This window comes from Dipodomys ordii, unplaced genomic scaffold (genome assembly GCF_000151885.1).
Source record: "Dipodomys ordii isolate 6190 unplaced genomic scaffold, Dord_2.0 Scaffold126, whole genome shotgun sequence".
In the NCBI taxonomy this organism is placed as follows: Eukaryota; Metazoa; Chordata; class Mammalia; order Rodentia; family Heteromyidae; genus Dipodomys; species Dipodomys ordii.
In genome coordinates this window covers 5,865,018-5,877,106 of record NW_012267342.1, presented here as the reverse complement: position 1 = coordinate 5,877,106, position 12,089 = coordinate 5,865,018, and the positions used below count along the sequence as shown (strand labels likewise).

General features: G+C 33.0%; 1 protein-coding gene across 1 annotated transcript in view; it reads right to left on the bottom strand.

Annotated features, from left to right (window-relative positions):
- The window catches only part of Lrp1b (low density lipoprotein receptor-related protein 1B), a 1,500,426-nt gene that overhangs the window by 77,295 nt on the left and 1,411,042 nt on the right, over positions 1–12,089 (bottom strand). The window contains exons 80-82 of the mRNA XM_013030060.1: positions 11,877–12,050; positions 9,912–10,037; positions 3,980–4,144 (exon numbers count right to left, since the gene is read on the bottom strand). Coding sequence (XP_012885514.1) covers positions 3,980–4,144; positions 9,912–10,037; positions 11,877–12,050 — 465 coding nt within the window. The remainder of the gene's footprint in view (positions 1–3,979; positions 4,145–9,911; positions 10,038–11,876; positions 12,051–12,089) is intronic.

Here is a 12,089-nt window from a genome sequence, read left to right as displayed (position 1 = left end):
TGTCTTGAGTTATATGGCCTTTTTGTTTTCAATTTGGCCATCCCTGATTATAATTTTGAATTCATAAAAATACCAGTAGAGATGAATAAAATACTTTCTAGGTACATCAATATCTACATTTAGGAACATGGCACACTTGTACTACTAGCTACCAGAGAGGCTAAGATCCAGAGTATCATGGTTCAAGGTCAGTAGAGGGAGATAAGTCAGTAAGACTCCATCTCCAAAACAACTAGCAAAAAGCAGGGCTGGCTGGGTGCCAGTGACTCATGCCTGTAATCCTAGCTACTCAGGAAGCTGAGATCTGAGGATCAAGGCTCAATGCCAGCCCAGGTAGGAATGTCCGTAAGACTGTAATCTCCAATAAACCATCAGAAAACTGGAAGTGGTGCTGTGGCTCAAGTGGCAGAACGCTAGTCTTGAGCTGAAAAGCTGAGGGATAACACACAGGACCAGAGTTCAAGCCCCATGACCACCAAAAAAAAAAAAAAAAAAAGAATCGGGCTGAAGACATGGCTTAAATAGTAGAGCACAAGGCAGGCAAGCTGGACATACAAGGCTCTGAGTTTAAACTTCAGTATAGGCAAAATAAAAATAAATGAAAATAAAAACCTACATTAAAGACATTAGGACATAAAACTTCAATTTAAAACACCAGTCATTTAATAAATAGAGGAAGATTTGTTGTTTACACACATGATGTATTACACAAAACACTAAGCATTCATATAGTGAGACTAAAGGAGGATATTAGGAGAGGATCAGAAAGACTCAATAGCTATGTGCATATGATTATAAAAAAATATGTTTATTTAAATGAACCCCAAGAAATGGAAACAAGAGGTTTTTGTTGTTTTGCTTTTTGGTTTTATTGTTTTTCTCTTTTGTCTCTTTTTGTTTTCTGTATCTTTTCTCTTGTATGTAAGTTTATCTATTTGAGGGAGTATAAGGAGGAGTTCAGAAATAGTGGGAAAACAAAGGTGAACAAATGAAGCAGTGATACTCAATGAACTAGTGAGGGGGTGTCAAAAGGGAAAACAGAGAAAATGAGGGAAGAGGTGCCACTGTTCAAAAAGAAATGTACTCACGACCTGACTTATGAAATTTGAACCCCTCTGTACATGACCTTTATAATAACAATAAAAAATTGATAGTTTAAAAACATGGTTTGTGACCATAACAATCCACAATCTAATTTGATTTGAAAACAATCTAATCTGATTTGAAAACCTTCAGCACTTCAATAATTTTCATATTTTTAATCTTAAAATTATTATCTTTAAGTAGTTGTACAAAGTATTTGCCTTTTAACAAAGCAGATTATGAACACAATGTATCTTGAGCAGTGTTACCTCTTTCAACATTCTCAATCACACTCTCAATCTATCTTTTCCCTCATTTTTCTTAATTTTATAAGATACACATTAGACGATTGACTTCATTCCCTCCCCAATTTCTGCTTTACTCCATACCACTCCATACCCATTTTTTGTGTTTCTTATTTGACCCTTGATACAGCCTTTATATGGGATTTATACTGAATCCTGACCAGAATCTACCTACAGAAAACTGAAACTAGATCCCTACCTTCTACCAGTATCAATTCAAGACCTGAACTCATGAAACTATTACAGGGACAAGTAGGAGATATACTAGAATTTTTTGGCACAGGCCAGATCCAAAAGCACATCAACTCAAAGAAAGTTTTGATAAATAGGATTGTATCAAACTGAAACATTTCTGTATGGCAAAAGACATAGCTAATAAACAAAATCCCCCAGCCTACAGAAGGGAGAATATTGCCACCTATACATCAATATAATAGCCTACTATCCAGAATGTATGAAGAGCTTGGAAAATTAAATCTCCAAAGAATCAGCAGCTCAATTCATAAGTCTAATGAATACTATAATTCTTAAAGTGTTTCCAAAAACTGCTAACTTAACTCATCTTTCAATAAATCTATGACTATTATAATTCTTAAAATGTTTCCAAAAATTGCTAACTTAAATTGTCTTTCAATAAATCTACTACCTTATTTGGGGCAGATGCCTGCAGAGAAAGAATTTGAGTGAATAGGAAGAATAATTAATTCCATCCACTTATCTTCTGCCATAAAGAGCCTCCCATTTTATACAGAAGTTTATAATTATTTTTCAAAACAAGAATACATTCATTGTCCTGCTTCACAAATGGGAATAAATATTCACTTCCAAACTTCATAGATGTGGAGGCAGAGAAGGCTTCTGCTTTCTTCCTGTTGTATTCACTTAAAGAGTACAGCTATGACAAATTGCTTCCTCCATGCAATCATGTTTGATGTGGCAAATGGTGCTTTTGTATATTTTCAAATTTTCTAATTTGATATCTGTTTTCTCTGAATAATTGCAGATATTTTAAAAGTTTGTAACTATTTTTTTTAGAAATTCAAATCCTACTCTGTTCCTTTAAACCAGCTTCAGAGGAAACCTGATCCAATTTGAAATAAATATTTGGAGTTTAAAATAAGAGAATCCTCAGAATAAGAAAAATATCAAGCAGCAAAAATATCTTAGGAAGTAAATATTAATTATGCAAATATAATTGTAAATATAATAGCCACATTAATATCTCTTAATAATATTAATAATACATGAAGATTTCCTTAAATGAGTCTTTTTATTCAGCAATGGAATGATTGACTAATCATTTTTTACTCCACTAATTTTCTCAAGGCAAATATTATCTAAAATATACCTATTATGTAATCAATGTCAACTCATTTCATCTTATAGTATCTTATTATATGAATACATATTTGTATAGTACATTATTTTTTTAAATACTGAGACAAAATCATTTGTACATGCAAAAATTTAATTATGCCTCTCAGATGTGTTCTTTTAATTAACTGGTGATATTTCCTTTGTTCAACTATTATTGTTCTACACAACTGTCATAAACTTATAAATTTTAATTAAGGCTGCCCCAAGCCCTAGTTATATAGTGTCCACACAGGAATTTGCCAAAAGGCTTAACTGTAAGTAAACCAATGATGAATAAATCCATGAATTGCCCACTGGGATTTGTCTAACAATTTAACATTTGTGTGGAGATAATGAGTTTCTACAGTCTGTAATACTAAGCAATGTTTTTATAAAACCACACTTTTAAAAGTGAAAATAGCCTTGTAAATTACTTAATTAGATATCATATTAGTAAATTTTCCACTCTATAAGACAATAAACTACATGGCTATGTCTCAGGTTGAATTCATAATTATTCAACAATGAATTATTATTGGTAAATTAAAATAGATTTTTCTTGAACATATATAATCTATGGAATTCAAGATCAAATAATTTGTGTCCCTAAAGGTAATAAATATATAGTTAATAAATTTAATAGGGAAAGATCTACATGAATGATTTGAAGACAATATTACATTTGCGATGATCACGTATTCAATTCAGGATCCAAAACAGGGCAAACAAATTAAATCCATTGGAGATTGAACACAGTCATATTTTATCATTTTAGGTGGTTTATTGGTTTAAATATATCTAAAAGTACTATTAAGTACTTGAAATACATTTATCATCAATGAGTTGTAAGTCATAAATATGTCACTAAACTTCTTCGAAAATTATTCTTTATTTGGCCTTATGCTAAGTATTTCAAAGAATACCATAAGCAAGGAAGACAGTGAGAACACTCTGGAGGATAAAAATGTAACCATGTAGGGGATGTAAGGACTGTATACATTTAATTTTCCATTTGACTAACTAAATTTGAATTCGTGATAGTAAAGGTAAATGCACATAGATTAAAATTTAATAGTTGCATAATGCCCCTCTGCACTGAATTTGGGAATTCACAAATTATATCTTTATTGTATTTATAGTATATTATATTTGTAATACTTGTAATACAAAGCATTTAATATTTCACATATAAAAATACAAGTGATCTAAATTTGCAAAAATGCTCAGATATTTACCCAGAACTGATGGTACGCACGTTCCTCCATTTTGACAGTAGTTACTACAGTGGTTAACTTCACATCGTTCTCCTGAATAACTAGGCCAACAGTGACACCTTAAATCACCCTTCTCATTTAAAATGCATCTCCCTCCATTTTCACAAGTCAGTTTGCAAGAATCATCTGATTATATGAAAAAAATAGATTAGCACATCATTCAGGGTTTTTAAAATAAAGGTAATTCAATTAGATACAAATACTTAAATACTAGATTTTTTCATAACAAAACATATCTAAGAATAAGTTAAAAACAAATATACATTGGCTGCAAAGGAAGGAATAAATTTTCATGGTTCAAATGTGAATAAAAATATTAAGTGCATATTTGACCTGAGTTAAAAAGTTAACAACCTTTTACATTTGTTAAATAATATGCAATTAAACTAAATTAAACTCTCTAACAATAAGATACTTCAAATGTAAAAATTATCTTTGTTTGAATGAATATTTTTGACAGGTTAAATAAAATTGAAATAAGAAAGACACATGTAAAATATCTGTATGAAATTAACACCATATAATTCTCTATAGTAAAATTAGCTTTTCCTATAGAAGAATGCTAAATTTAAAAATTCTTTGATGTTACCCCTTATTAACCATGTGAAAATATTCCAAGGCATAAGTATTCCAGATTTGGTGTTTAGATGTACATAGAACAATGTCAAAATCATTTACATCTTTGACATTTGTCATAGTCTATCCACTTAATAATTTTTTGGCTAAGGAAAAGTAATTTCCACTTTCTGGGGCAGCCAAATTGTCTTTAGCAATAGGGTTTTATTTATGATAATGATTAATTTGGAGTCATTTTCTAGTTTGTTTTGCTATGCATATTGACATAGATTTGCTTCATTAGAAATACTGTTTTAAATTTTCAACTTTCAATGTTAAATGGATCTAAAATGTCTGAGAATAAAAGCATCCTATTGTAAAAATTTCCTTCCACTTAATTTTTATCTGTTATATAGTGCAATTAACTGAAACAACACAGTTCATGTTGTTTAATCAGAATATATTGCTGAGTACAGGGCAAAAAATTAATTATACCAATGTAATGGACACAAAGCCATCTTAAACAGACTTAGTAAATTCTTGGTTAGGTGGACAATAAGAGTGGTCTAATATGAACCAGGTTTCCATTCTAGTTTTGCATTTTTCTGAACCTTAGTTACTTTACTGCAAAATTGTCTTAAGTGACCAGGGAGTCATGGTGCACACATGTCATCATAGAACTTGGAAGGCTAAGGTAAGAGGAATATTCATTTGAGACCAATCTGGATTGCAGAATAAAACACTGTGAAAAGATGGAAAAAAAAAAAACAAAAAACAAAAAACAACATAAAATTCCTTGAGACTATTAAATTATATTTTAAAAAATGAAAAAAAAGTAAAGTACCAAAGTCTTTTAATTGGTAAGCACCTACATGGACACATAGAAACCAAATAGACAATATACATAAAGTTTGGTTTTTAGATATTCCAGCTATTTACCATGTCTAGAAAAGTGAAAAATGAAATGATAGTATTTGGATTTGTTAGGGGAATTCCTAAATTTCAATAGGCATTTGACTGCCGATTTGATGCAGACACCAAAGAACACTACCTTCTGGAAGTCTTTCCTATGTGCCCAAAATGTACTGAGGATAAAGCTTAAGTAAGAAGTAAATGTAAACCAGGCTCAGGTGGCTCACGCCTGTAATCTTCTACTCAGGAGGTTGAGATATGAGGATCATGGTTCAAAGCCAGCCCAGGCAGGAAAGTCTCTGAAACTTTCATCTCCAATAAACCACCAGAAAACCAACCGGAAGTGGCCCTGTGGCTCAAGTGGTAGAGTACAAGCACATGGGCCCAGAGTTCAAGCTCTAAGGCCAACCAAAACAGCCACAACAATGAAAAACAGAAAACAAAAAACAAAAACAAGCAAACAAACAAAAAACAACTATATGTGAGCCTGGTACCAGTGGCTCATGCCTATAATCCTAGCTACTCAGGCGGATCTGAGCGTAAGGGTTCCTAACCAACTCGGGCACGAAATTCCATGAGATTCTTGTCTCCAATAATTACCCAGAAAAAGCCTGAAGTAGTGTTGTGGCTCAACCAGTGAGCATTAGAGCACAAACAGGCTCAGGGACAGTGCCCAGATCCTGAGTTCAAGCCTCAGGATTGGCAGGGGGGAAAAAGAAAAAAAAAAGTAAAAAGGCCAGTATAAGGGGAAGTGAATGAAAGTCACTGGGAGATAACCTGGGATTGAGTGTAAAGGAAAGAATTTTAAAAGTATCTCTGGAGAAATAAACAGATAGAGTCAGAAAAAAATGGCTAGATTTTGGGTTTACTTCCCAATATAATGTGAAGACTTTTTTAAGGGCCTCAGAAAATTGAGAATGAACACACTGGAAGCTGTGAATCTTAAAAAAGGGAGGTAGTTACGACTTTATTAAGTTATCCTTAGGAAAATGTTGTTTTAGAATACAGTAACTTAATTAAATATTTAATTACCATGAGAGAATTTTGTTGTAAAAATCACATCAGTGATATATATTAAGAGAATAAGAAAAAAACAGTGTTATTCTTTATTTATTGACCAAGATAGCAGTGTGGGAACATAAAGATAATGAAAGAAATTTAGCTATGATCATATTTAATTGGTGATGCTTTTACAAATAGATAATAGGAGTCTTTAGCAAAAATTTGATGTAGGGTGAGATTCTAAAGAAATATGTAGAGTGAAAATGCCTTCACTCAATTTAAAATTTACCAAAATATTACTAACTCAGCAAAATATATCCTAATAATTACTAATGGTATTAACAAAGACAACTACTTAAAGCACTATGATCATGGTTAGCATTATTGTGAATAGATTCATTTTCACCTGAAGTTCTTATATATAAGCCACGTCAATATTCAAAATCCTTATGTGTCATTTCCACAGTTCACCTCATTAGGCACCAGAAATTTAAAAATAGGATGTTGCCTGATGAAATGGAATTGAGTTATACTTTTATAAACAACTTATAGTAATACTTCTATGATGAGGAAAGAAGTCTGCTTTTGTAAATAAGTTACCCCTAAAAGTCAAATCCCAGAAATTACAATCAACTATACAAAAGAGGAAGTGAACTCTTTACCAGGAATGCATTATATTTGAATGTCAATTTTCTTACATGAGCATTAAAAATATTCAGTATGCTCACCATTTAACAGTAGTAGCCAGAGAAAATCAAGTAATTATATAAACCAACAAAACTTGACTCTAGTAAATGTTAGTGTTGGGAAAATTATTATTTTTTATTGTGAAAATACTGTACAGAGGGGTTAAATTTTGGGGGGTGGGGTCCGGTTGTGGGGCCTGAACTCTGGGCCTGGGCGCTGTCCCTCAGCTCTTTAGCTCAAGGCTAGCGCTCTACCACTTGAGCCACAGCGCTACTTCCGTTTTTTTTTCTTTTTGCTTATGTGGTGCTGAGGAATCGAACCCAGGGCCTCATGCATGCAAGGCAAGTGCTCTACCACTGAGCCACCTTCCTAGCCCCAAATTAACCATAATTTATCTACACAAATCTACAATTCAAAAATCCACTTATTTATCTTGCTATTTGGGAATGATTTATTTGTATTTTATTTTTTATTTTTTTAAAATTTTATTTTGTTAGTTGTGGGGCTTGAACTGTGGGCCGGGTGCTGTCCATCAGCTCTTCAGCTCAAGGCAAGCACTCGACCTCTTGAGCCACTGCACCACTTCTGGTTTTCTGGTGGTTATTTGAAGATGAGAGTGTCATGGGACTTTTTTTTTTTGAAAATGTAATTCTTAAAACAAAACAAAAAGTGTTGAAGAACAAAATACATTACTACATGAAATGTCTCCATGAGTTAATCAGAGTGCTCACTTTATTCATTGATGCTCCCAGCACATTGAAATTGAAGTCTCTCTGTCTGGGAAGTGACTTGGTAGAGAGAAGATGATCATCAGCTTCCAGTGACATCATCTTGTCAATAATTGACACTAGTATGCTCACCCAAAACAATAAACCTTACTGACATGTGGACCTCTCTTAAGAATTTTTTAAACTTGCTACCTACAATGCACTCGTCCCATACTACATATTAACTGAAATGAAAGATTCATTATTTACTTTACATATTGTTTGTATATCCCTCAGATGACTCCCTTCCCTGCCTCCCTCCTCTCTGTGAATGTGATGTCTTTGCAGATGTTATCTGAAAGTCATATCCTGTAATGAATTCAAACTAATCCTATAATTATACAACCACTCAAATCCTGTTACTTGTTTTAAGAAGGTTCTGTCATAGCTAGCATAACCCCCCACAAAAATATCCATTAATGGTGTTTCTGCGATTATTTCATCTTTTTAACTTCTTGAGTTTTTCATGTACTGTGCTTAAAGATTTTATATTCAAGGATAGACTTATGATGGTTTTAAACATAGAATGCCATATAAAAGCAAGTGTCTTCAACCTTTATAGGACCCGCAGTAGAGAACAGGAGAAAACTATATAGTCAGAAGAAGCTGAATATGGGTAAAAATGTCCAGGTGAGAGTTAATTCCAACAGAGGAAAATATAATGAGTAAAAACATTATTATGAAGAGGTCCAATGTTTGTATCTGATGAGAAAATGTTTGTTGTGATACACAAATGATAGAGCATAATGTTTATGTCTTTGTCATAAAATTTAGCAAGCATTGGGCTGGGAAGATAGAACAGTGGTTCTATGCTTGCCTTGCATTCATGAGGCCCTGGGTTTGATTGTTCAGGACCACATAAACAGAAATAGCCAGAAGTGGTGCTGTAGCTCAAATGGTAGAGTACCTGCCTTGAAAAGCTGAGGGACAGTGCCCAGGCCTAGAGTTCAGGCCGCAGGACTGACCAAAAAAAAATAGCAAGCATTAATTTTCCCTTCAAGACATTTTTCCCTATATAATGTCTTTATTATGTGAGAATTTATTGCCAAACTGTGCATTGTAGAAACAGTTTTTCCCTATCTGGCATATTTTTATATTTTATTTTATATTCGCTATTTAGCATGTAGTTTCTGAAATGATATCCTAGTTTTTTTTTATTATCCTAGTTTTTTTTATTATTCATCCTTAAACCAAGCTTTTTTTTTTTTTTTTTTTGGTCGGTTGTGGGGCTTGAACTCTGGGCCTGGGCGCTGTCCCTCAGCTCTTCAGCTCAAGGCGAGCACTCTACCACTTGAGCTACAGCGCCACTTCCGGTTTTCTGGTGGTTTATTGGAGATAGGAGTCTCACGGTCTCTCCTGCCCAGGCTGGCTTTGAATCGCGATCCTCAGATCTCAGCCTCCTGAGTAGCTAGGATTACAGGCGTGAGCCACCAGCGCCCGGCTTAACCCAAGCTTTTAAAGTTTAAATTACATGAACTAATCCTATCGTTTGTTTTCTAAATTAATGTTATCCTTTGCTCATTAGTCTACAAGATATTTATTTATTGTCCTTACTCTTATTATTAGTAAAATAATTGTAAGTAAAATTTTACCTCAAAATCTGAGACTTCATTTCTCAGCTAATCATTGGTTTCCAACTTAATGTTTAACATACAGGATGAATTAAAAACAAATTACTGAATTTCGAGTTCTGGGCTTAAAGCCATCACAGAATATGATACATAAAAATGTCTTTCAAAATTCTGAGCAAAACTTCAAAGTTCTCAATCTGAACAACAAAAAGCAGAATAGATTTCTAAAAAGTGAGGAGAAAGAAGTTTACAGAAAACCTTCCAGCTCCATGAGTACTAAGGAAGTGAATGATGATGGAGAAGGTAAATCTGCTCCATTCCAATAGTTATGAAACTTATAACTGATGATAACTGCTGGGTTTTTTTGCTTGTTTTTATAGAATAATAGACAATACCTACCTAACACGATGTCATCATCACAGGTTCCATTAATCAAATATTTTCCTTCTGGGCATACACAGGTGGCTCCAGAAGGATTCAGCAAGCAGAGGAAATCACATGATAAATCCAAGCAAGGATTAGGTACTGATAAAAGAAGGGGGAGGAGGAGAAATGTAATATGCAAGAGAAGAAAAGAAACAAAAAGAATAGAGTGCAATAATATTCACAATAGGTTGCAACAATGTAAAATTCAAGTATGCAAAATTACAAGTTTGAAATGTTAACAAGAAATAACATGTTAACAGAGAGTATCTTATTCCAATGTTAGCATTTTCTTTTACTCAGGAATACAAATCACCACCAAAACACATACAACTCAAACATTTTCTCTCATTATGCTCCTCTAAGAAGGGAAGTTATTCAAATCTATATTTTTATCCCACTTTTTTGCAACTAATTCATTTCTGGTTTAAAAATGGTCTTAGAACCTGAGAAGTCATTTACAGCTGTGTTTAAAAGTGAAGCTAGCGTTCTAGGACCTATTCTACATTTTAATCTTCAGAAGACTACTCTAGCAAACAGATAATATACCCACTGTCTTGAAATGCATGTACATTTGTCAGTTCAAAATAGACAAAAATAAGTCTTTCATAGCACATGTTAAACAGGTTTACATCATAGAATTAGGAGTTTTCGTCCCTGTGTTAAATGGGGATGACACATACTTTTGTACACATTTCTACCAAGTCAGCATCATTCACTTTAAAGTGGATTCAGAGCTTTCCCTAGGGATTATTTCAAAACAATGAGCAGAAATGTCACCTCCATGGCTGAGTTAATACCTGTGAAAATGGCTCTTTCTTAAGAACCACTGCTCAGATGCCTACTATATTTAAAACACAGATTAATTACACAATTTCTTTGCTAATTGTGAATCTGGTAATATATCATTTTCTATATGAATCGGGCAGATTTAGAAGATTAGAGGGAATGCCTTTATATTTACTTGGAGCCATAATATAGATTATTCATAAAGAAAAAATAAAAATTTGGGGAGGATATATAAAACTACATTTTTATTTAATCTTTTCCAAAATTAATTTGTGGTCTTTTATGATAAGTACGTTTTTTTTTCTTCTAAAGAATACTTATAATTTTACCCAATATCTTGAACTAACACTTCATTAGCTGTTTTTGTTGTTGTTGTTGTTGTTTCCTGACGGTCATGGCACTTGAACTCTGGGCGTGGGTTCTGTCCCTCAGCTCTTCAGCTGAAGGCCAGCACTCTACCTCTTGAGCCACAGCGCCACTTCCAAGTTTCTTGTGGTTAATTGGAGATGTGTCTCAGGGACTTTCTTGCCCAGGCTAGCTTGAACCACGATCCTCAGATCTCAGCCTCCTGAGTAACTAGGATTACAGGCTTGAGCCTAACATTTCATTAGAATTTCATATTTAGTTTGCATCTTTAGTATGTTCTTCAATGTGTTTGATACATATTTTCAAAATAATTACCTCATATTTATTTTCCTACTGAATTATTGAAGAAAGAAAATATGATAATAAATCATAAGCTATCATTCAGAGAAAATCAAAATATTAAGATTTCTCCTTGAACATTGTAAAGGCTGAAATAGTTACTTGGTTACTGGTATAAGTTACAAAATAATTACCAAGTCAATTTCTTTATTTTCATGATTTTATTAATAATATTGAAACACAATGATGAATATTCTAATAATGAAATCATGTCAATTTCAACTCTTGGAAAACACAGTCAATTGCTGAAAAATCTCATTTATTGAAGTCATTGAAACTTTTGTATTATCTCTAACTTAAATTTTTAAAATCTGTTGATAATATCACAGTTAAGTGTACTACACTAACAGATACTGAAATAGTTAAGGCATTTTAAAATCCATTATTTTTTGAGGTATAGGAAAATAATCCACCCATACAGAAAACTTTATAAAACACACTACTTACAGTCTAGTTGTTTATACTGATGAGATATGAGGACTCCCTTTGTTTTATCAACATCTAAAGCCAGGTACTTGACTGAGCCGTGTCCATATTTTTGTACTTGAAATACACCATTTTTAGGTCCTGCTCCATATATATAATCTTCAAAGATATCAATCCTATGTGGATGTAATAAACCTAGAATTTAAAGAAGACTGAGATTATCAGTATTGTGAT